Below are 25,905 nucleotides of genomic sequence, written 5' to 3'. Positions count from 1 at the left end.
CAGTAGAGGTTATTAAAGCCAACAACAACTGGGCCAGTTTGCTGGGTGCTGGGAGCCAGTGTTTCACACGCTAGGGTCCATTTCTTTTGCATGTCAGAAAGGTTTACTTAGCATATTACCAGCAGAACTAGTCTAGTTGTAGCTCAGTTTTTCCTTAGCAGTGGAAAGACTGCTTATCCAGTAAGAAAGGGGGCTTGGGGAAAGGATAGTTTACTTAGTATTTAAGAAAACAATTTGAGACTGAAATTCTTTCATGGAAAACACCATCTTGTACATGCTTGGTCTCCTCCTGATGTAGTCGCTCCTGTACATCATCTACCCTCACGACCTCATTTAAAGGAATGCACGCATGACTCCACCAAGCGGCCAGCTACCTGTTGCTGTCTGGTGGCAGTTTCTCAGAATCCCCTTTGTGTTTCAGGTCTCCGTTCTAGGATGCCCTGACCCAGTGGTGCATGAGATTGCCTATCAATATGGAAAAAACGTGGGCATAGCTTTTCAGGTTGGTATGCTGCTTATCTGTAAGAATGGTGGTGTGTTGGCGCAGTTGACATTTTCTCCCAGGGTGTAAATCTAATAGCGAGAATAGTGGCAGTGATGTTCGTGCGTAGTGGTGCTTTTCACGTTCCCTTTTTCCTTTTGCCAGCTAATAGACGATGTGTTGGACTTCACCTCCTGTTCTGACCAGATGGGCAAACCAACATCAGCTGATCTGAAGCTTGGGTTGGCCACTGGCCCTGTCTTGTTTGCTTCTCAGCAGGTAGGTTTCACAATCTACTCTTGCCACACCGGTGGGCAGCCCTGCAGAACCAGGGTCTCCAGGCACAGCTGATGGGAAGGTTGAGGAAAGGAATAGATGGGAAGGCATTTAGATAAGAGACCGTAGACCTAGACTGGATCTTGGCTCTGTGACTGAGATCTCAGAGCCAGTCATCTCACCTCTGTAAGCCTGTTTCCTTGAAAAAATTATAACCTTCCTCCCAGAGTGGTGGTGAGGATTATCTGAGGTAACTATTCCTTATTTATAAACTGTGAAGTGCGAGAAGTATTTAAGTAGCATTATTATCATTATTTCCATATTTTCGGCCCTGGCAAGGTGAATGGTTTCCACATCTTGATCACAGGACTGGGCTCTGGTGTTCCTCAGAGCCCCTTGAGGCACAGGAAGCGTCAGGGCCTCCAACCATAGGAAATTCTGAGAAAGTCTCCAGTTCTAGAAGTTTAATGGACTGTGCTGCTCTGAGAGAGGTCTCAGAGCCTCAGCCATTGCCTCAAACTGTCAAGAAGTCAGTGGAATGCACTAGGTCTTTGCACACAGTCCCTCCTCCAGATGGAGGGGCTGTCAAGGAACGAAGGAAATCAAGCTGCCTTCATACTCTTGGTATGGATGAAACGCTTACAAAGCTTCAAAGACGTTGCAGTGACTTACAAAGCAGACATTTTCACAGCCTGCTCTGGACCCTGGCCACGTTGCTTTTGGCTGTACCAAATGTTATTTAAAGTAAGTGAGACATTAGCTGGTGCTTGGACATCTTTTTAATAGATTTTCATCTTAGTATTTAACTCATTATTTGGCAAAACAATGAAGATGTTTATCATCATGTCATGAAATTAAAAACTAGCTCTTTGGTCTAACATGTTAGTAACTTTTAGTCTTTCAAAGACTTTGCCCCTAGCCTTAAAATTTACAAAGATGATTCATGTCCTTCATAGAACTTGGTGGTTCCATTTTGATACACAGTGACCTTGCTTTTGATGAGGTTCTGATTTGAGAGAGGAAAGATAACCTTTTGTCCACCATGCAGCAAAGCCATTGCCAGGGTGATTCTTCCCTGGAGAGGCTGATGTCTTGGGTGGCTGGGCCAGGTCACCCTGGGCAACATACCGTGGACAGCAGCCACACGAGGACTGCGGGTTGTGAATGCAGATGTTGGGGCACTTTGTAAAAACATCTGTCCTCACTATTGCTAAGCTCCATTCCCTCAAACTTTTGAGGCCGAGGTGAGAAGTGAAAGGTGTGCTATAAATGGGTCTCCTCCCAGTGAGACTACCTTGCCAGCCAGAACTCAGAGAACATATTAATACACGTGTCAAGTTCTGACAGTAATTTATAAAACTCCTTTTCATACACGAAAGCATGAGTGAGGAGTATTTTGTTTTACCATAAACCCACAAAACAGTATGCATGAGATTAGAAATGCAAATGTAAAAGTATGCCTGAGATTAGAAAAATGAGTCACTGGCTACCGTCTGTACAGCTACAGACATTAATCTGCTCCTCAGATGCCGGTTAGTAAATGTGAGTAAAGAACATTAAGACGGACTGAGTGTGCTGAAACCCAGCCAGCTCAGTAAAGATTCATTTAGCTGGGTTCTGGGATTGCCACGGTAATTAACTAAGGAACAAGACCTTCCCTGAAGCAACTTACAGTCTACTAAAAAGTTTGGTTGCTATACTTTTGGAATCTTACCAGTTATAAATCTTGTCCTGAGTCCCATGATGGTAAGTACAATCCTACTTAAACCGTAAGGTGACCGGGGGAGAACAGGCTGGCCTATTTCTGCTTGTGTTTCACTATGAACATACTTCAAAAGTAACTAACTAACTTTCCTTTACACAAAGGAGTGATGGCTAATTCTGCCTTCGCATATAATGGGGGCGAGGAGGATGGGTGGGAAATGGACCCCTCCTACACACTGATCTGTCAGTAATCTATAAGAGACTGAAAAATAGTGGGGATTTTTTTTGCTTTTTAAAGCAAAAAGAACAAAAAAGGTTACAGCGCCCCAAACCACGGTTTCGTGTGTGCTTCCCTGGGAAATCCCAGAGTCATGAGGTGCCCACTCACTCTCAGCAGACAGCACTCTTGTCATCTGCCCGTGAGGCAAGGGGAAGAGGAGTCTAAAGGGCGCACTGCAGCTTCAGAAAAGGGAACACAGACCGAGTCCAGCAGGAAGTGACTCTGGACAGGACTCATTTCAAAAGTAGACTGATTTCTCTGACTTGTGGCACATGGGCCAGAGTTAGTCAAATTTGTATTTATGAATTGTTTTTCTAATAAAACAGCAAACTTAGACTCTACTGTGGATTATGCTGTCAAAAAGGGGCTTTTTAGCAAGAAATCTGTCAAAAGATTTACAGGACTAAAATTAATTTTCGGTAAAACAAGTTCTACAAAAATACCATGAGATTGTGCAGTGTCTCCTTTTCATGAAAATGCATTTTTAGTTTACAAAGGATTTTTTCATCTGTTATCTCTAATCTCACAACTCCTATTTGTGGCATATATTCTGATATCTGTTCTACAAATAAACTGACACACCTCACCAAAATTAAGCAGCTGGTAAAAAGCACAGCAGGCAGCTGAACGAGTCTTCTAAGACCAGTATTCATCTTACTGTCCCCTGTGTTACCACTGCCACTGGTTATGTTGATAAAGCTAGTACGGGACAGGTGTGTATGATGCCAGGCAGGTCTTCCCACAGAGCAGGTAACCTGTTCCACCCTTGCACTGACGACATTAAAAAATAGCCTGTGTCACACCTTGATTTTTGTGATTAACATTCCTATTTAGTGGAGCACTTGTGAGATGTTTGTAATCCTTTTCTACAGGTAGGTGAGTTTTATTTGCAGCTTAGATAGTCTTTGAACTTCTCCATTAATGAACATAGCCCAAGTCTCTCTGGACTAGAACAAGCAGTCTTGGGAAACCACTTTTATCTTTTTAAGTTGGCATGATGGGTTGTCTTGGAATTTGCTGAACCCAACACTGGACAGAAATTCCCTCTCCTGTGAATACCACTGTTTTTAACATCTCTCTGAATGGATTGGTGCAGGGGATAACATTTGATACAGGGGATTTAAGAAAAAAGTTTCAGGATTTCTAGAGAGATCCCAGGGATGACAGTATTATGTGTCGTACATATTTTCTTCAAGAACAAAAACATGTTGATTGGAGTTTGGAATCCTCAGAAACAAAATGGAAATGTTTTCCTTTCTTCTGTGTTTCTCCTTATTTGCTAAGTCACTAGACCTAAATGTCAGGCTCCAGCCATATTTCCACCTGTCACCACCATCCCCTGCACCAGCTGCACAGGCTTATGCTGTTGCGGTAACTAGTTGGTGCCTTAGAGTTACCCAAGTTTTATTTGGGTAAACTTAATCCAGTTTACTTATCACATTGGTAGTTTATAATATGGACAGATTTCACAGAGTTAGAACCTGATTTATTCACGGGTGGTTTGCCTACTCTTAAAAACACAGCCTGAGCAAACAAAATCTTTCTTATTTCTCACCAAATCTGCAGGCAGGCAACTGTTCTTCCTGTTATGTTTCTCGTTTCTTCTCCACATACACACTGAGGGGCTGGGGGAGTGCCTAGGGGAAGAGTTTGGTATTTACATATTAAAATTGCACACTCTACATGTTTTGAAGGAAGGATATAGTCACACTCAATGCAAATACTTGTCAAATTTTGCTTTCTCAGTGCTTTTTATAGTAAAAAGCATCAGAGAAACCACCCAGTCAGCACATTTTTCCACACTTGGTACTGCAGGAAAAGCTTCAACACTATAAACAAGATGATTTGACCAGAAGCCCAGGAGAGGATCACATCAGTGTTAAGGATATGACCAGGTAGATACCCCGTTTGGGGATGTGGTATTAAAAAAACTAAAACAAATGCCTACCTGATTTGGCTTTTTACCACAAAAATTGATTGATTTGGGCTTTCCCAATTCCCTTCTTGTAAACCTTAAATTATCCTTGAAAGATCAGTAACTAAAGCAAATTATTGGCTTTCATTTAAGAACAAGGCAGTTGCTGGCTCTTTAAATTCTATAGGCATATTAGCAACCTCTACAGGTTTAGAACTTTGTATTAACTCTTACTTTGCTCTGAAAGGAACATTATATTACTTCATCTGCCATCATTTGGTTGAGGTTTTTCTATGTGTACCCAATGTTTTCTTCTAGGATTACTAATACCATGTGATGGTTACAGGACAACAACTTATTTCATTCCTCAGTTCATTGCCAGGGAAAAACTGGCAACTGCTGTAAGCACGTGTCCAGGACCAAAGACATCTTAACTCTTACTCCATGGAATCACGAACTGTCATAACTGAAGGATTTCAGATCATGAGACAGAGAGGCTAACACCTAAGAGATTAAGAAACTCACTCAGATGTGGCAGCTGGGGGTAAAACCAAGGCTAGAGCTGGGATCTAGGAAGTGAAGTGATTTGGTGTCTTCACGTTCTTGTTCTATTAATGTTGGAAATGCTCCCAAACAGTTGCTAAGTATTGTAGAACATTGATTTTTATCCTCACTGCCTTTTGTACCTGTTTTCTTTCTGTCTGTCTTATTGCCATCAGCTTAATTCTGGTCCTTTTTGTAATTCAGTACAGTAACCTGATTGGTAGCTCTACCTCTGTCTCCTCAAACTTAATCATTTTCAACCTTGGCTGCACATTTAAAACATCTGGGAAGTTTTGAAGACCCTGATGCCCAGGCTAAACCCCAAGCCAATATAATCTAAATCTTTGGGAAGAGGATCCAGGCAGTGGTGTTTAAACTGCCTCAGATGTTCCCAGTATACACTCAGTGTCAAGCGCCATTGCTCAAATCCACACTATAAGCTGCTTGGCAGAGCTATGTGCGCTCATAAATACCCTCTGCTCAGAAACCTCAAAAGCTTTCAAATGGCACTCAATTTTAGTACTTAGAGTGAAATGCCTAATTCCCACCACCATCCGAGGCCAGTCATTCTCAAAATGTCAGCAGAAACAAAAAGTCTCAGCATCACCTGGGAATTTGTTACAAATGCATGCCTATCCCATCCCTACTGAACTGAATCTCGGGGGGAGAGGACCAACCGGCTGTACAGGTGTTCTGATGCAATCTAAAGGATAAGAACCATATTGTTCTAGAGAGGTACTTTATTCCTCCTGCCTCTCTTACTCAATATTGGGACTAAGGATAGAATATCAGAACGAACACAAGACTCAATGGCTGCTCTTCCTGTGTACCACGCAATGCCCAGGCATGGACAGTGGATGTCTCCCTTAGCTCACCTTTAGTTGCTACAGTTTATTGCTCCCCCACATCATCTAGACATTTTGTCACTTTTTTTTGTTTCTGTTATTTCCTGTCATTACAAACTAATGTTAGAACATTCTATTCATTCTCTCAAGAGCAATAAATAGATTTTCTTTCTTTATGGTTAGTTTCCAGAAATGAATGCTATGATAATGAGACGGTTCAGTTTGCCAGGAGATGTGGACAGAGCTCGACAGTATGTATTACAGGTAAGATTATTTTTAAAAGGAAAAAGGGTATAATGTAGCAAATTCCTTTAACAAAACAAATAATGTAACATTAAATTTTAGATGCAAGACTACATTTAGTCAACTCTTGACAAAAACTGAGAAGGGAAAAGGCATTTTTCTTATTTTCAATTAATTTTCATTTTTCTTCTAGGCTGCTTCCCAAAGATTTTAGCTTAAATAGTCTTGGGTAATGCTTGGACATTAATTTTGTTTAAAAAGTTACCCAAGTGATTCTAATGAGAAGGAAGGGTTGAGACCCACCGGTCTGGAACCAGCCTCCCCACATCCCTCAGTAGCACCACTGTTCCCAGCCGCCAGACTCCCTCCAGCCTCCCGACTCCCTCCAGCCTCCCCCACGCACTCGAGCCGTGACAGCCGGGCTCTTGCAATAGTCTGTTCATAACTGGCCTCTCGAGTCCATCGTATATTAACTGTTACAAAGGTGACTGAAGAAATTATCAATAAAAAAATCAAAACCAACATAGGCAAACTGTACTGAAATGTTTTTCTTTTAAAGAAAGAACTGTTTAACTCCATGTTCAGGGACTAGTGGCTTGTTTCAAATATATTGCCATGTATCTTCAAACATTTTCTGTAGAAGTCAGCTCTTTGCAAATTTTCAGTTTGGGTGGCTGTCTTTTGAGAATGAGCTATCCCCAAGTTCCAAGTCATTTGGAACCAACAGATCTAGTGAATGAGATGGATCGAGCAAACAACTGTTAGTAAGCAGACATGATCTATACTTAGTGCATTACATGAAATAATCCCAAATAATTACCTTTCATATCTTTAAAACATTTAAAAAACAACCTCCTCCCCCTTCCAAAAAGGATATACTTATGACTGTTCTGTTAAGCATTATAATCTAATATGGGTTGCTGCTTTTTTGGAGGTTGGTTTGGCAATACTATAAAATCTAAAGGTGGAGCTGTAGCTGATAAAGGAGTCAGTGTCCTTGGGAGAGGTTCTGGCTTCAGAAATAACAGTATTACTGTAGAGTGAGAAGTGGGACCGAAAAGAGTGAAATTAATTGTAGCTCTAATGAAAATAGTGAATTTCCAGCCATCCCACCCAGAAATGCACATAGAAAAAACCCCACAGGAATGTTCTCTAAACAAATTCTCCAAAGTCTTCTAAATTCTAGCTCCCTGTTCACCTATAGAGCTTCTAAATCTAGTCCCTAGTCCATCATTAAATGTGAATGGACAACTCAGTGATTAAAGTTTGCTGAACAAGAGAGACCAAAATAAACAAAAATAATGACTTGGGAAAAATAAAATAAGAACAGGGCCAGGCGCAGTGGCTCACGCTTGTAATCCTAGCACTCTGGGAGGCCAAGGTGGGAGGATCACTCAAGGTCAGGAGTTCAAAACCAGCCTGAGCAAGAGCGAAACCCCATCTCTACTAAAAATAGAAAGAAAATTAATTGGCCAACTAAAAGTATATAGAAAAAATTAGCCAGGGGCCAGCCTCGGTGGCTCATGCCTGTAATCCTAGCACTCTGGGAGGCCGAGGGGGATGGACTGCTCAAGGTTAGGCATTCAAAACCAGCCTGAGCAAGAGCGAGACCCCGTCTCTACTATAAATAGAAATTAACTGGCCAACTAAACATATAAAAAATATATATATATATTAATTAGCCGGGCATGGTGGTGTATGCCTGTAGTCCCAGCTACTCGGGAGGCTGAGGCAGAAGGATCGCTTGAGCCCAGGAGTTTGAGGTTGCTGTGAGCTGGGCTGACGCCACTGCATTCTAGCCTGGCCAACAGAGTCAGACTGTCTCAAAAACAAACAACAACAACAAAAAAACAGGATAATATTTTTAAAATAAGAGCAAGCTCTAAGAAATTGAAAATGATTGTGAAAAACTAACTCCAAAGAAGGGTTACCATCTGAAATTGGGGAAATCTTCCAAAGGTATAAACAGAAGGGGAAGAAATGCAAAATGAGAAAAGCTAAGAGGATCAGTACAGTCATGTAACAAATATTTCAGGAATAAAAAACGTGGTCACCTACAAAAGGAAAAGATATCAAAACTGGTATGTATAGCAAAAATACTAGATGCTAGAAGGAGTAGAGCAAGGCCTTCCAAATGATGAGAAAACATTTTAAACCTAGAATGCCTATACTCACTTAAACCATCCATTAAATCTGAAAGCAAAAGAAAATCACACATAAGGACTAAAAAGTTGACTTCCCATGCACACTTTCTGGGTAGGTTGTTTGCATATGTACTAAGGCAAAAAGTGCAGAAACATGAAGAGAAGGCAGGCTTCTGTACAAAAAAGCACAGCAAACTAAAATGTGTCATTTTTTTAAGAAAATTAGTAGAGTACAGAAAATCAGAGGCTTTTCAAACCATAATGTTAAGAATGTTCTCCTTTAAATGACAAAGATCATGAGCCATGGAGAAGGAAATAAAATTACAGTATATGACTTGATTCTGCAGTAAATATTTTTACATCATAGAAATAATAAATACTTTATTAGTGTTCTGCTTTTAGAAAGAACCAATACTAAAAACATGGTTACATAGTAGAATGTAAATCTATAGTGTGACAGTATAGTTTGAGGAAAGGACAGAAGCACTGGTACCCTCATACATTATAAAATCAGAAATCGATGCTGCATGATAACAAAGGTAATCTACAGAAGGACTAAAGGTGGTAATATAATGATCCAACTAGGAGGCACAGTATGGAGATGCTAAATCATCATCTTAAAAAAAAATAGGCCGGGTGCAGTGGCTCACGCCTGTAATCCTAACACTCTAGGAGGCCGAGGGGCGGATTGCTCCAGGTCAGCAGTTCAAAACCAACCTGAGCAAGAGGGAGACCCGTCTCTGCCATAAATAGAAAGAAATTAATTGGCCAACTAATATATATAGAAAAAAATTAGCCAGGAATAGTGGCATATGCCTGTAGTCCCAGCTACTCAGGAGGCTGAGGCAGGAGGATTGCTTGAGCCCGGGAGTTTGAGGTTGCTGTCAGCTAGGGCAACAAAGTGAGACTCTGTCTCAAAAAAGGGGGGGGGGGATAGATAACTAAAATTAATAAGAAATAGAAATTAATGGATGCAGCTGGTACCTTTGGGAGAAACGAACTGTTGATTTTCATCATAAGCCCTCTAGAATTTCATTTTACTGTATCTGAGTTCTTTTTTTATTTTTTACTTTAGGTTTTTTCATTTAAATTTTTGTATAAAAGTATTTTGTATGTATAGAACTTTTTAAAAACTCTGATACTGAAGTAAAAAAATACAGCAAGATAGAGTGTGCTTGGTATCAATGAGTTAGTTAGTTGCTTTGCATGCTAATAGAATAAAAACTGCTTCAATCTTAGAAAAGGGCCTAAAAGCAGCCAGAGGAAGTTACTAGCACTATGAGTTGGAAAGAGAACACTAGAAACATAGTTTGGCTATTAACTGTATAACTGACCCTTCAGCTCATCTGATCTCAAAAGTATGTTTTAATCCACTATAGGAGGAATTTAAGCACTGATACAGTCAGTGACAGGCATCTGTTCTGTTTTGTTCTGTGTCTTGTAGAGTGATGGTGTGCAGCAAACAACCTACCTCGCCCAGCGGTACTGCCATGAAGCAATAAGAGAGATCAGTAAACTTCGACCATCCCCAGAAAGAGATGCCCTCATTCAACTTTCAGAAATCGTACTCACTAGAGATAAATGACAATTCCTTCTGTTCTTTCTGGCAGCTATTTTACCAGACTGTGCCTAAAGAATTTTGTGGAATACACTTTGCTTCATGTGCACATAACCAAAAATCATTTTAAAAAATAATATCAACCTTATTGATGGGCAATTTTTTTTATTGGCAGTGTTTTTTCAGAAAACTTTTTAAATGTAATTAAGCCATCTGAATCTGTCATTCTGGTCCTATAAATTTGAATCGAGGTATCTTGATGGTTATATGTGGTATTGTTTACACTGTTAATATCCACATGTAAAGCCATTACACAAATAAATAATCAATGATCAATGTTAAAATTCAAATGGTTTGTCTTATTTCACCTCAGGAGTAAAGGTCAGAAAACTGTGAAGTCTGCATTTAAGTCCACATTAGTTGTATTTTAACAGTATCCAAAATTCCATATAGGAGAATGGTTTATTATAAAAGACTGTACATAAAATTTAGACAACAGACAGGTTATATACAAATTAAGAGAACATTCCACTTAAAAAATGAAAAGTAGAAGGTAGCTAGCTGATCACTAATGATACCTGGTTTAAAATTAACAAAGGCAAAATGCATATGAAACAGTCACATTGATTTGGTAGCAATGTTCTTTAATTTTCAGAAATAAATGTTTTGTACTAGTCTTACCATTCACTATGCTGTTATAAGTCTGTAACGTCCAGTACATAAACTGTAATTTGAAATCCAAACAAATCCTCAATACACAGAAACCCACACTTGAGTGCTCTACTTTAATATCCTAAGCAATACAGAATTATACACAAGAGAAAACATCCCGCTAACCTTCCCTTAAATTAAGAGACACACAAAGTGCATGTATTGCATTTCAATTATGTCAAAAGATAATACAAATCTGTTGGATAGGTATATATCTCTGTTCACTGATTAATACATGACCCACCATTTCCCCCAATTATTTTATTTTAAAATCTTAATGTTGCTAGTGCCAGGTAGCCTATTCACAAATCAATTGCATCCACTTTTACAATATGTAAAAGATACTTATAATTTCATTGAACCAGTGTACAAAAGTCCACTGTAAAACTGAAGGACTGATATGGCAATCCTTAAGAATTTTACCTACAGAATGCATGTGAACACTTTGACAGATATTCGTAGCTTCAAAAGTTACTTTGAAAAAGGAATTCAGTAGATTGACTTGTAAATAACCGTCTCGGACTTTGAATCTGCAAAAATCCATCACATTGCTGTTGGGACAGACTGAGATAAGGCTAAAAATTTTTTCCAAGTTAATATACTGAGAAAATAGAACCATAATTCTGCAATAAATCTTTTATTATTTTTTTTAAAGCAAACCAGTGAAGGAAAGGACAAAAACCTTTGGTTCACTTAAGTATTTATGAATGGAAAAAATTTATAATGCAAATTTCACTCATTAAAAAAACTTAGGTACAAATTACACCATTACAGATAACCCCCTTTTTGTTTCTTTTGTTCCACCTGGAGACCTTGGAGACGCACTTCATTTCAAGAGGCCTAAACATGAGTGCTCCAGGTAAATATTACACAAATTGGAAGCATCTTGGAATTTTTAAGTATATTTCCATACATAAATTTTTATGCATGCTTTAAACAAACAGTATTTTTAAATGAGAGAATCTAAACAAAAACTATGACCAGCACCAGCATTTAAGTTTTCTGATTTTAATATTAGTCTGACATAGCGTTAGTAACCATGCTGCACTGAAACATGTAATGGTACAATCTGAATCATGATTTGTTAAATATTATACCCCACTTCCCCAGAATATTTAGGCTGGTCATAAAGTTAAAAATGTGTAAGTACATAAGCATAATCAGTTATGGACAGCCACTTGTAGAAATTGCTATTTAGCAAAACACAAACTGTCTCAAAGATATATGCTTATAGCTAGACATTCAATTATACCAATAAAACAGCATTTCCTGAAAATATGGGCACATTTTAAAACATATTAAGACAATTCTGTTAACCATAATAGTCCCACAATATGACTGAATAATAACAAGAACCTACTGTAAAAGAAAAAAAATTAATCAGTATAGTGCATGATTGATTCAACATAGTTCCCAGGGAACAGACCAGTCACTCGATTGCAGACTCCTTCATACCAGCCATCATCATTCTTCTTTATAACATAAATGATTGCACCCTCCATGAATGACAGCTCATCATCCTTGTCTTTTGTGTAATCATATATTGCAACAACTATGGAGAAAACAGTTGAAATATCACATGAGTGTACTATATTCAACATTTACTTGAATTTTAAAATTTAATACCAATGAAATTTATAACAAAATCAACTATTTTTATGAAGATTCTTAATTTTTGTATCTATCAGTATAGGTAGATCAGTGGCCAACCATGTGCTTATTAAATCACAGGCTTGAACTTAGGGCCAAATTGACAGGTTCTATCAATCTCTTTAAGAAAGCTCTCTAAATTTTAGGACTTACCAGTTGTTTTAATTCATTCATTTAGTCCCTCACCATATGCAAAGCACTATTTTTCAAAAAATATTGGGCAAAGCTACATAGCCATTCAGTAAACCAAATAACAACCCAAGCTATCTAATCTGAAAATACATAGTTACTGGGAAATAAATCACATCCTACTCATTCAAAGATCCATGCTAATTTATGGGGGTATGCCTACATTTTTTTGAGCAGAATTTTTTTTTTTTTTTGGTGGAAATAGGTGAGTGAAGACCCATTAATATTCAGAGAACTCTGCAATTCTGTGGTACCTATGATTCTTTTGAGTTCAAAATACAGGTTAAGTATTCCTTATCCAAAATGCCTGGGACCAGAAGTGTTTCAGATTTCAGATTCTGGAATATTCCCATATACATAATGAGTGAGACATCTTGGGGATGGAACCCAAGTCTAAGCACCAAATTCATTTGTTCCAATATACACTTTACACAGATAGTCCACAGGTAATGTTCTTTTTCCCTTGAGGATGATGAATACACTATTTTGCACCTGCATTTTGACTGCAACCCATCACATGAGTTCATATATTGAACTCACGAGTTCAGGCGTAGAATTTTCCACTTGCAGTAGCCAGGCACTCAAAAAGTTTGTGATTTTAAAGCAATCCAGATTTCAAATTTTCAGACGAGGGATGCTCAACCTGTATTTGCTTTTTTGCAAGCAGTATAGTAGAAAGGGAAGGCAATCTAAAAAGTACTAGTTTTCCATACAATTGATTTATGAATTTATCCCCTTAATTCTAACCTTTATAGCATAGTAATTCTGAAATTGTATGTAATTTTCTAATATATGTGAGTATACCTCATTTATTCTAGGTATTTTTTCTTAAAATAGGGAGTTTTAAAGATATTTACAATATTCTGGAATTCATTTTTCCCCTAAGAAAAATGGCCTCTCGGGAGGAAGGGATGGGTATATACAACCACAATGAGTAAGATGTGCAACATTTGGGGGATGGGCACGCTTGAAGCTCTTACTCGAGGGAGGAAGGGGGCATGGGCAATATATGTAACCTTAACACTTTGTACCTCCATAATATGCTAAAAAAAAAAAAAGAAAGAAAAGAAAAATGGCCTCTCTTCACAATTATTCTGAAGTAGTAACTTCTGATAAGGAGATCTAAAGTACTGATCCATAGTCATCACTTGCTAAGACAGGCTGAGTTTTCTCCTTTTATAGAACACTACTTAACAACAGTAGTCTCAACAAGTCCATTCCCCTCCATTTTAATCCTGCAACAACCTTGATATGCTTAATGGCAGATCAATTTTTAAAATACATAGAATAAATAATATTAAATTAAGTATTCTAGAATTATTTTTGGCTAAATAACCACCCAAGAGAATCAGGTGATTGCTGGAGACAAACTATTAGTAAAGAAAATGGTATAAATATAAAATTAACTAAGTATTTACCTTATTATCAATTATTAATAATTATTTAATTTTGGTACATTAATTTCCTTGTATTCAGAATCACATTGGGTTACATTTTGAGTGGTGTAGGTATCTTTAATACTGATTATGACAAAAGCCTGATACTCTCAGCAGAACAAAAATTTTATATCCTCATGATTTTAGTTCTACTTAACCTGGCAAAAGTACTAAACCAAATTATGTTTCCATTTTCCAGGTCCTTCTTTATAAAAGAAGCCTAGTCCCATCCAACTCCTGCGCCATGCATGTGCTATAAGATTCTTTGCAACTCAAAGTGTGATTCTGTAATCCAACTTCTACATGATAAATATTTGAAGACAATTATTTACCTTCTATCTATATATCTGAAATCTTCCTTTCCCCAACTTAGGAACAATGCTTTCAACTGTTTCTCACTATAGATGCACTTCCTAGATATTTCAGCCTCCTGATCAATTCCCCATTAAAGGCATTCTTGTTTGCAAGATCTTGAAATGTGGTACTCAAAATAAGACATAATACTAGTCTTATAAAAATAATAAGATCATATTGGTATATATCAGGCTGAAGTTAACATATCCTAAGAATATGGCTTTTGGAATCATGTCATAAACTTTTGACTTACATATTCAACTGCAATAGGATTAAACCAGGTTTCATTAATCTTGTGATTATAAAGGTGACTATTAAAGGCTTTAAATATCCTACTAAATCTCAATTTTTGATTTGGACTGGGGTTCAGCAAACAATGGCCCATCGACAAATCTCAGCCACCACCTTTCTTGTAAATAAAGTTTTACTGCAACACAGCCACATCTGCTCATTCATGTATCGTCTGTACCTGCCTTTATGCTACAACAGAGCTGAGTAGCTGCGACAGAAACTAGATAGCCAGCAAAGTTTAAAAGATTTACTATCTGGCCTTGTACAAAAAAAAGTGTGCTGACCCCTAGCATAGGATCATTATTTCAACTTGTGAAGCCACATTGAATCCTTAAGCTCTGTAACTACTGGTTAATAATGAAGTATATAAACCAATATATCATTCCAAATTTGTCAACTTAAATAAATATAATGGTCTCGTTTTCATAGTTAAAGTTAAATTTGCTTTTACCAAATAAGAAAATATGGGTAAAAACACAATTCAAGATTACTCAAGTTTTCATCCTCTCTGTTTCAACGTATGTGGAAATCCAAATATAAAGTAGAATATTCAAGGCTATTTAACAACATGTAAATTACTTACTGATTACAAATATAAAACAGGAAAGCAAATTTACTTTTGCCACACATTCAAAACTTGAGCAGGAATGAATGCCACTTGTCTCAAGAGCTATGGCTACCTGCTTAAAGTCAGTTAACCCAATAAAGGCAATATATTTCAAGGGCAACCAAAAGTGGTCAAGTAAATCACAAGTATTTTTCAGAACTCTATCAAAATAGGGATTTAAAAACAGAATTGAATGGAAAAAAATCTATCAACACAATTTGTTTCTTCCTCATCCATACTTCTTAATAATTATACTGAATATCAGGTACTCTAGGTAAATTTATACTTTAGAGTTGTATATAATTTCATGAAATAAAATTCTAGTAATCTGTTTCTTTTATAAAATCACCTAACTGAAAACCTTAATTGAGGCTTTTCTCATGATAGTAACAATATATTTTTGAATATAAATGCTCTTCTACTTACAACTTATCTATGTCCAGACATAGATAAGTTGAAAATATTGTAAATCAAAAGTGCATTTTCGACTTAGGTACACTTTCGACTTAATATGGGTTTATCCAGACACAACACCATCCTAAAGAGGAGCATAGTGAATGCATATCACTTTTGCACCATCATCATTTTGAAAAATCCTGAACCATCCAAGTCAGAGACCATCTTACTTACATATGAAAGATTTCTATTCTAATTAAAAGAGCTTAACAAAACTTTTTAGATCTTTACTAATTACATTCACATATAATTTAGTAACTCAATTAACTCCTTTTTTATGCCTTAGTTGTTTCATCTATAAAATGCAAACAGGTGTGTTAAATCTCCAGTTGGAAGCATATGTAACATAGTTTTCATTTAGAAAAATAAAGGAAGACTCTTCCACTTAAAAAGCTTAGGGGCCAGGCGCAGTGGCTCACGCCTATATTCCTAGCATTCGGGAGGCGGAGGTGGGTGGATTGCTCAAGGTTGGGAGTTCGAAACCAGCCTGAGCGAGACCCCTAGAAAGAAATTAATTGACCAACTAAAAATATATAGAGAAAAAATTAGCCGAGCATGGTGGCGCATGCCTGTAGTCCCAGCTACTCGGGAGGCTGAGGCAGTAGGAACACTTGAGCCCAGGAGATTAAGGTTGCTGTGAGCTAGGCCGATGCCATGGCACTGACTCTAGCCTGGGCAATAAAGTGAGACTCTGTCTCCCCCCCAAAAAAAAAACAGCTTAGGAAGTAAGGTTTAGGTAAATCATTTTGGTTGATAAGGCACTCTGAAAGAAACACTAAACTACATGTTCTTTATTGTTCTAAAATTCTATAATCAGGTTATTTTCCTTCACATTAATTCAATGACTTTTTTTTTTGGAGAAAGAGAGGAATAGGGTCTTGCTTTGTCACCCAGGCTGGAGTACAAAGGCATGATCATAGCTCATTGCAATCTTGAACTCCTAGGCTCAAGCCATCCTCCTGCCTCAGCCTGCTGAGTAGCTTGGACTACAAAGTCAGCCACCACGCCTGGCTCATTATTTTTTCCTTTTTGGTAGAGACAGGGTTTCACTATATTGCCTGGGCTGGTAATTCAATGATGACTGGATCTTACCTTTCTCAATATAATTCTTGGGAGCCCAAGCAGGATCCCCATCTGCATATGGATCATTATACTGAACTACTGCAGCCTCCTCGTCTTCATAATCCACTGGAGGTGGTGGTGGTGGAGGTGGAGAATCATCAAACATGGGAATGTCATCTGGTGGAGGTGGTGGTGGTGGAGTTGGACTATCAGCAACTAAAAAGTGTCAAATAATCTGAATCAGAAATTAATCTAAATGGAAATTTATAAATTAACAGAATTTAAGAAAGCTCTAACATATTTAGCATGCACTATAATAAAACATGCAATGATTAGAAATAAAAGCTTGGTGTGTTAAAGGTTATGTTACTCTTAAGAATCATTTTGTAATCATAAAATGAGCTAAAAATAACAGCATCAGGAAGTACAACAAATTAAAGAATGTAGGAGGCTAGGAAACAATGTCTCTTCTTATAAGGATTATAGCTATAGTTTCCTTAGTCCAAGGCTCAGGTCAGGACAAATGTCACTCTCTTTAGTAGGCCTATCTGCTTAAATAAACCTTATGTCAGTCATGTTTGTCATTTGGACCGTAATAAATGATATGAATAACATTAAATTAATGGTTTGATAACTTTTCATTATCCTCATTTGTGTCCCTGATTTTGGCTTTTAATAGTTTTGGTTCCCTAGAAATTAAGTTTCCCATGAACAGACTTTTATTATTTGTGGCTTATTGTTTGTTTTAATGGAAAGGATAGTAAAGGTGGTGGTATTAGGTCTGTTTCTGTGCATACATTTCCTATTCTTTTGTTTAAATTTTAACAAGAAAAAATTAAAAAAGAATTCCTAATTAGAATATCTCACTGAATAGTTTCAAAAGTATTCATAATCAAATTTTCAATGTAGAAGGAAAGCTAAGATTTTGCATTATTGCTAGTAAAACATAAGCAAGGGATGAGGGAAACACTAGATCCTAAAGATTTAATTTTCTAAGTATAATACATCAACAATTAAGATTTAAACATAAAGTGCTGAGAGAAGATGTAATAAAAAACAAAAAAGAACTTATATCAAACAAAACAATAAAAATGACTCATACCTCAAATTCTAGATGTCGTGGTATGTATATATGTGTATGCTTTAAATAATCAAAGATATAAACAGGGAAATGGAAAAATGTCAGGCTGTAACTGTGTTCACTGAACTATTATGATACCAGGTAACAAATGCTCCCAATATTAAGGAATTCAAAGCTGGAAATTTCCAATCCACAAATTTCTTTAAAAGTTCAAAAGACATATGAAAATGTTTTAATACACATTGAGACAGGAATCATATAATACCTGCAGGTGATAAGTTTGTAATAAAAACATCTTAAATCAAATGCCAATTTCTAGGGCTATTTATGTGATCAAAGAAAGCAGCCATAATCTATTTGTCACATGGGTTTTTAAAGGTTACTCTACACTACTCAGAAGGGGTCCAAATTTAAAACAGTTGTAGATAACAGACCTACTTCGATAACCACTTCAATTCTGTAATTCCTTTTTTATCCTCTTGGGGACTGAATAAAGCTATTAGAAACAAATCCTGTGTGGTGATACTCTTAACACCTACCAAACAGGTCTACAATTTATTTTTCTACTTTATGCCTGGATCCGTTTTATCTTTGCCCATATCTCCTCCATAAAGTTTTTTAGTATTATTGAGAAGAGAGTAAAATAGGTATGAACCCATCCTGGTATAAGACAGCCATAACACATATACTTAATTTGCTTAATGTACAAATTATACATGCTTGCCTAAATCCCTAAATTGCATTTACTCTTGATTTATACACAATGTACTAGTTCAATGTTTTCACTCAGTTGTCTTTATATCCAACTGCTATAAATCTGCATTAGCTTATCTTCAAATTATGGCAGGAGTCTGATAAACTAATTTTCTGCATAAAACTTTGTCTAGCACCATGCATAATTAGTTCAAAAATGCTTTCTGGTGTTATTCATAAACAGATGTAAATGCACTGCTGACTTCTTTAGAGGCTCCAATCTTCAACACTTATTAATAGGTTAACTGCTACATGTATTCACTGCCACACACTTTGAGTGCCATAAGAAACCTGACATTTAAGATCATAAAACATTTGTACTTCATAAAACATATAAAGTACTGATACACAGTTTATCACAAATCTTCCTAACATGCTTTCAAAGAAAATAGATGCCAAATAAAGTTGGGGAATCTGTGGCACAAGAATAACTAACTGACTGACTGATTCAAGTTCCTATGTTTAGTAAAAAGAACTATCATAGTACCAAGGGCCTCACTGAGCGAAGCCCATGGATAAGGTACTAGAATAAGGTACATTAATACTAGATTTGTAGCTAAAAAAAAAAAAAGTTACCAAAAAGCTAGTCAATAAACCTTTAGACGCACAAATGTGATGTTCATTATGATTATTTTATATTATTTCCTAATAATTCTTATCAATATGGCAGTTCAAAAAGCTAAACTGGCTTAGTTTCTGAACCCTGCTGCATTAAGGAGCAGCAATTTATCCTTACTTATTTTTTAAAATAAGATTCACTTATTTTTAAATGTTTGGAAATGTTAATGGTAATGATGGCTTACACTCAGAAATTTCAACATTTTGAAATTACAATGTTTTATAATAATCCATCAGATAATACATTTCTTGAAGGAGGAGACTTTGTCTTAAACTATCTGTATCCTTCCCAGAGCCCCTAGCACGCAACACTGAATAAACAAATATTTGACTGGCAGAAGGGATGTAATGGGGAGAGTAACACAACAGGGTCAGCAAAAGCTGAAGAATGGAATTTGCCACAATGTATTCTCCCAGAAGACAGGCTGGTCAACTGCCTTACTCCTTTGTTCAGACCATTCTGATACTTTATTTTCATGGTAATGGTCCGGAGTGAAGCCCTTTAGAACTAGGCCACATTACCATCTTAATCTCAATAGGTATTTTACTGTAATATAATTCAGTATAGTGTTATTTTTCATTTTGCCATACATACAAAATTCACTATGATCATATATTTAGGATTATACATCTTGAGGAACTTGAGAAGAAATCAGACATAAACTAGTTTATCTTGATAAAGGCCACATATTCAAAATAATTTCCAAAAATCAATAAACCTTATCTTCATTCAGAGAAGACCTTAAAAAGTTGACAGATTTACATATTCGGAAACAATACTCACGGACCTGCATGTGGCCAAAACATGAAGAGAGTTCTACATTGCTTATCACTTATCCTTAAATAGGAAGCACAGATGTAATGTATTTATTCTTGGACATCCACTCTTATCCTAACAGTGAACTTTTATGCAGGTTCAATATCATTTATATATAAAAATTTGAAGTTATAAAGATTTCAATAAAATTTTTTTGTAATTAAAGGGAAAAAATCCTGTCCCAATTTCATAATAAATTTAATCTCACAATATAACTACCTATACGCTGATCAATATGTTAAAATACAAAATGCGAATTTGCCTAATAACTTTTAGAAGAAAGACGTTTCCATACAATTTGACTTTTTGTGTTTGATTACTCTTTCCTTAAGAATATATGTGAGATCAGATCTCATGTTTTAGGATCACTTAAAGACATAAGAAAATCGCAGTTTTGAAATTTATATGGGTCAGTAATCATGCACACAATAAAAAACTGAAGACCGTGCTCTTCAGTTTCAATAACATATCTGCACCTAATTTGGAAATAAGATTAGCTTACTCAATAAAAGTAAGGAAAATGATGACTCATCAGCCATGCATGCTAAAAGGAGACAGCCTCTACTCTTTGATAGCTCAATTTTTCCAAACTTACTGTTTTCCTGCACCCTGGCCACGAAGCCTGTGAGAGGTATCTGTGGAGTCAACTGAGGCATAGGGGGTGGGGGTGGAGCAATAGAAACTGGTAGCAACAACACAGTATGGGGGAAGTAAAACAGATAAAGGAAAGAAAAGGAAACAAACAAAAAGCAGAAGTCAGTTACAAGGACCACAAACATAAGTATGCAAAGAACAGTTTGCAAATGAAACAAAACAAAACAAAAAACAAAACAAAAACCTGTATAACCTTTTTCAAGTTCATTTCCCATAAGTAAGCCTAAAACTAACTTGTGCTTAGTCAATTAATTGGTTAATTTTATAAAATAACAAATACACTTAATTTAATCTTGATGTTAGATTATTTGGGAAAGATTTAAATTTATAACCACATTCACCTTAGTGCAATGATATTTTCAAATATTTAAGGAAAAATGTATAAATAAGTAAGAATGAAATATCTATACAGGTTTCCATAATATCGTGTCTTTGCCATAACTCTATTAAAGGTTTGTCTAACTTCAAGGTAATGTTGTAAATTAGAACTCAACTAAATAATACAAATGTGTAATAGCTGTTTACTTCATGTATAAATAAATATATGAATAACAGGTTTCCTTTAAAAACCGTTCTTACTATATATCTAAATTTACACACAGTTCTCCGGGAAAAATCCTTGTTTGTAAAATAAGGTTGTTATTATTTTTTAAACTGGCAATTTAAAGACATCACTCCTAAATTTACTAGGGAGTAAGAATGCTCCACATATCATGTTAATTATTCAAAGTTTCACAAGATATCTCAAAAGTGACCTTTTAATCACTGTTCTGAAAAAGGAAACCTGATTGTCAATAAGTTAAAATATGCAATTATTTGCATTAAAGTAATTTCTAACGAATCACCGGGTAGTTTGAAATATAGTCAAATTTATTTCTGGAAAGGACATAATTTATAGGAAATGGATAACAAATGCTCATATGGGTAGCAAATCTATTTAAAATTATACACTAGAAGTAAATATTCATGTTTATTACTTTGTTTCATTTTAACAAGACAAAAATTGCCAAGATTGCTCAGAAAAAGTCAGTTTATTGGCAGTCACCAAGAAGTGACACTAAATTAAAAGAGAACAATTTACTGGTTCCCAAGGATCTCTTCATCAAAAGGTTGTTTCAATTAATCCAATGTAAGAATTTGGTTGGTAAGCATAAAAATTTGAAAGAGGTTCAGTGTTCAAAGTAGTAACAACTTAACAAAGCAATTATGTGCATTAATATCCATTGTACAACTGAAAATAACATTCAATTCACTGTGAAAGTGGTCCTCTTTCATTTGGATACTCTGTATACATAAGGCTCTTAATAAATAAAAATGTTAGAGGTTTTGATTTTAAAAAACAAAAAACTCCCACAAACCTAAAAAATTGTTTTAGAAACAACCCTTAGTAACCAGGCTGGTTAGTATGTAAAGAAAAAGAAAAGCTATGCTGTGAAAATATTTGTCATTACCACTACATTTAGACAAAAGGGAAAATATGCACATCAAAACACTAACAACATTTACATACTACTACTACTACTGCTACTATTACAATAACACCAACAGTAACTCAGATGGAAGGATAATCAATTTAACAAACCTTAATAATATATTTAAATTTGGGGGCCAAATTTGCTAATAGTCAAAAGAATGTAGACATTCAGTAATAAAAGTATCTTATTTAAAAATAATCCATGCAAATATTGCTAAACTAAAGCTACACAAATATGTATTATGTGAAGAGTTACTAAAAATCCTAATAGCATTTAGTAAACTAAATGCCTAAATGGGGAAAAGAAAAATAATGAACATAAAGATGGGATCTAAAAAATGCAGAATATGAAAAAAATTAAAGCTCATAAAACTAATGAGGTGAATTATGAGATAATCTGTAGAATGAGGCAAAATTCTAACTGGTAAAGTTTAATACTTCTTAGTAGCTTGAATATTTTAGTCTGGAAAAAAGTTGCATAAATTTTGGAACTCCCTGTTGATTTTGACATTTCTACTGAAGTGGTTTTCAAGTCTTATGAGTTTTTTGCTTTAACACATTTAATCTTTAACTCTAAAATTTTAACAAAGAACTAATAAGAAAGCCTGTCTCCCTCTCATTCTGCTTTAAAATATATATTCAGGAAATGCATTATTAAAAAAAAAAAAAACAACTTAACCCAAATTCCTATGTAGATATGGAGAATTCACAGAGTATTCAATATTTTTATGTAAATTAATATAACATGCAGCTCTACAAAAGGCATGTCTCAGTCTCTGCCTGGTAAGCACAATTTCAAAACAAAACCAAATAAATACTAGACAACAGGATCATTCCTGATTTTTTTTCCCTTTTTGCATTAACCATCTTAATATGGAAAGTGATATAAATGACCCTAAACTATTCTAACTTCCTAACCTTATATGCTAAAACTATTTCCTAATCTTAACAGCTTTTAAACATTAATTGCAATTAGTGTTGAGATGTGCAATTTGAGGTTAACAGAGAGAAATCAAAAGAAAATCCCTCCCACTGTTAGAGTTATTCAGAGACAGAGTAAGCAGGCATCACAGATGTTTTTAATTGGTTTTGAACTCATTTCAGTATAGGTTAATAACCTTAAAAGTGATAGCCAGCAATTTCATTATATTATTATTATTATTTTATTTATATTTTTTTGAGAGACAGAGTCTCGCTCTGTTGCCTGGGCTAGAGTGCAGTGGCATCAGCCTAGCTCACAGCAACCTCAAACTCCTGGGCTCAAGCGATCCTCCTGCCTCAGCCTCCTGAGTAGCTGGGACTACAGGCATGCACCACACCCAGCATTTTTTCTATTTTTAGTAGACACAGGGTCTCACTCTTGCTCAGGATGGTCTCAAACTCCTGAGCTCAAATGATCCTTCCGCCTCAGCCTCCCATAGTGCTAGGATTACAGGTGTGAACCACCGTGCCCAGCCAATCATTATATTACTTTTTTTTTTTGAGACAGAGTCTCACTTTGTTGCCCAGGCTAGAGTGAGTGCCGTGGCGTCAGCCTGGCTCACAGCAACCTCAATCTCCGGGGCTCAGCGATCCTACTGCCTCAGCCTCCCGAGTAGCTGGGACTACAGGCATGCGCCACCATGCCCGGCTAATTTTTTGTATATATATATTTTAGTTGGTCAATTAATTTATTTCTATTTTTGGTAGAGACGGGGTCTCGCTCAGGCTGGTTTCGAACTCCTGACCTTGAGCAATCCTCCCGCCTCGGCCTCCCAAAGTGCTAGGATTACAGGCGTGAGCCACCACGCCCGGCGGTATATTACTTTAAAGGAAAACTTTAACAATGTTTGTGTCTTTAGTTTTACTGAACTTTCTCAAACATGCCAATAAAAACAAATTCAGTTTATTTCAGTGATTTTTTTGTTCTCTAGGTTCTTTATATAGTAATAAAAATAGCATATTAAAAGCACCAGTTAAATTTTAGTTTATACTAAGTACACCAGATAAATCAGAATTTTGGAAGAGAAAGTAATAAGCAATTATTCATATTAATAAAATGGTATGATTCGAGGAGTAATGTCCTGAAACAAAAATAAACATGAAATAGCATGGTTTCAATTGTTGTCTATCACTGGCAAGAATAACAGTTTCAAATAATTTCTTTCAAAAGGAGCTCCACTACTGCTGTATGCCTGCAAAGCACAAGCTTACTTGAATTTTGAGAATAAAGTGGACCTCCATTAACATGAGGCTGAGCAGAAAACTGAGCAGTCACAGAGGGAGTTCGTCTGTATCCACCAGAAGATGTCGAAGAAGTGGTAGAGTTGTGTCGAGATATCTGCCTGGTCATTGTGCCATACTGGGAACCAGGAGCTGAGCCCGGGGCTGCTGAAAAGCATTAGTCAAAGGCAACCAACAAAGAGACTTGAGCATTGTAATCACCTCAGATGGCAGAACAAAGAGGGGGCCTCTCTATGAAATACTTTTTCAAGACTGAGGCACAAAATAAGAGAAAAGTAAAGAGAAAAATCAAATAACTCTATCTCTGAAGTTAAAAACAGAACGAAAAATGGTACTACATGGAAAGCTGCAAAAGAAAATAAGTAACATTCTTAAGCCTTTTAAATAAATATAATCCCAAATGGTATTTTGCTAATATTACAAGTAAACTTTGTGCATTTTAGAATATGTAGTTTTTATATATCAACTGTAAATACCAAAAGACAGCCTGAGGTGGAAAGCATTAGTCTTTAGCAGTAAAACGTATTCATAATCTGGTTTACAAACATCTTCCTTTCCCTTGCCAAAACTTTCAGAATTTTGACTCACAGTATAAGAATCTATCTAGCCAAATCCAGGTTAAAAGATTAAAAACTCTTTTAAACATATTTTCCACAACTACAATTATTTTTAAAAATTTTTTATTGTATTAGCAGTTATTAGTATCAATATATATTACAGTAGAATGAGTTTTAAGGCAAGTATGATTTCTACTTTCAAAGCATTTACATATGTCAGATTTGTCATATATAACCAAATTTTTAAGATTAATATAATTTCCCTATCACTTAAATTTTTATAACTGACAAAACTGGAAAAAATTTTTAGACTCTATAAAATATGGCATCTTAAGGCACCTTTGTTTAGAAAATCTATTATCTTTCTCCATACTTTGGAGGACTTTTTTCCCTGTACTATACCCAAAGCAATCTGCTTTTATGGAAATTATCAGGCTTATATGTAAAACTTAGTACCTAAATTGACCAAAGTATTATATTAATACTAATACTTAAAATTTTATTCATTGTCATCTTTACCATCATTTCAAAAGTTAAATATTTAAAAGGTGAACAGAATTCAAAGCCTCTAAAGTTAACTATACTTTCCAAAGTTAACTTCAGGATTAATATGATCCTCCTTGTCCCCCACCTAAACACTGAACCATGACAGAGTAAGAAGCCAGTATCCTAGGTTTTCTTCATTCAGTTGTTTAACAATCTCTCTTAGAGATCATATGAGGTATTAGATAAAACCATACAGCAGAGGTTGTTTGTTAAAAGAAGTGCTGATATTTAACATTTTGGAACTCCCAAGCCACAAGCAGTCACTAATTATTTGAATCTTCCACATTCTCATTTTCTAAATAGAAACATTTTAAAAATAATATTCTGTTCGAAAGCCTTTATGAATGAGTAATTCTGGATGGCAAGGTTTTCCAGAGAGCCTTTAATCATTTTCAAAATAAATATTTGTAAAATGATTGTTACATTTCCCTAGCTTG

General features: G+C 35.9%; 3 protein-coding genes across 17 annotated transcripts in view; 1 reads left to right on the top strand and 2 right to left on the bottom strand.

Moving 5' to 3' along the window:
- The window catches only part of PDSS1 (decaprenyl diphosphate synthase subunit 1), a 165,300-nt gene extending 155,003 nt beyond the window's left edge, over window positions 1-10,297 (top strand). Inside the window, exons 20-23 of one of the 3 annotated variants that reach the window (XM_012777306.3) lie at window positions 422-502; window positions 647-760; window positions 6,228-6,308; window positions 9,876-10,297. In XM_012777306.3, coding sequence (XP_012632760.1) covers window positions 422-502; window positions 647-760; window positions 6,228-6,308; window positions 9,876-10,016 — 417 coding nt within the window. In that variant the 3' untranslated portion in view covers window positions 10,017-10,297. Of the gene's footprint in view, window positions 1-421; window positions 503-646; window positions 761-6,227; window positions 6,309-9,875 lie in introns of those variants that run through there. The other 2 variants (XM_012777308.2, XR_012914873.1) reach the window with 2 other exon arrangements.
- LOC105878114 (protein nucleotidyltransferase YdiU-like) overlaps window positions 1-25,905 on the bottom strand; it is a 168,301-nt gene that overhangs the window by 61,595 nt on the left and 80,801 nt on the right. The gene's annotated exons all lie outside the window — the stretch shown is intronic.
- Window positions 10,328-25,905, bottom strand: part of ABI1 (abl interactor 1) — a 107,075-nt gene continuing 91,497 nt past the window's right edge. For 3 of the 13 annotated variants that reach the window (XM_012777320.2, XM_012777323.2, XM_012777326.2), the window contains 4 exons: window positions 24,336-24,509; window positions 20,610-20,696; window positions 16,776-16,961; window positions 10,328-12,252 (listed from right to left, as the gene is read on the bottom strand). In XM_012777320.2, the coding sequence (XP_012632774.1) occupies window positions 12,077-12,252; window positions 16,776-16,961; window positions 20,610-20,696; window positions 24,336-24,509 (623 nt within the window). In that variant the 3' untranslated portion in view covers window positions 10,328-12,076. Of the gene's footprint in view, window positions 12,253-16,775; window positions 16,962-20,609; window positions 20,697-24,335; window positions 24,513-25,905 lie in introns of all 13 variants that reach the window. The other 10 variants (XM_020284107.2, XM_012777328.2, XM_012777330.2 and 7 more) reach the window with 6 other exon arrangements.

The sequence above is a fragment of the Microcebus murinus genome, chromosome 25 (genome assembly GCF_040939455.1).
Source record: "Microcebus murinus isolate Inina chromosome 25, M.murinus_Inina_mat1.0, whole genome shotgun sequence".
Lineage (NCBI taxonomy): Eukaryota > Metazoa > Chordata > Mammalia > Primates > Cheirogaleidae > Microcebus > Microcebus murinus.
Note: the sequence above shows the minus strand (reverse complement) of the source record. Positions and strands in the feature narration are given on the sequence as shown.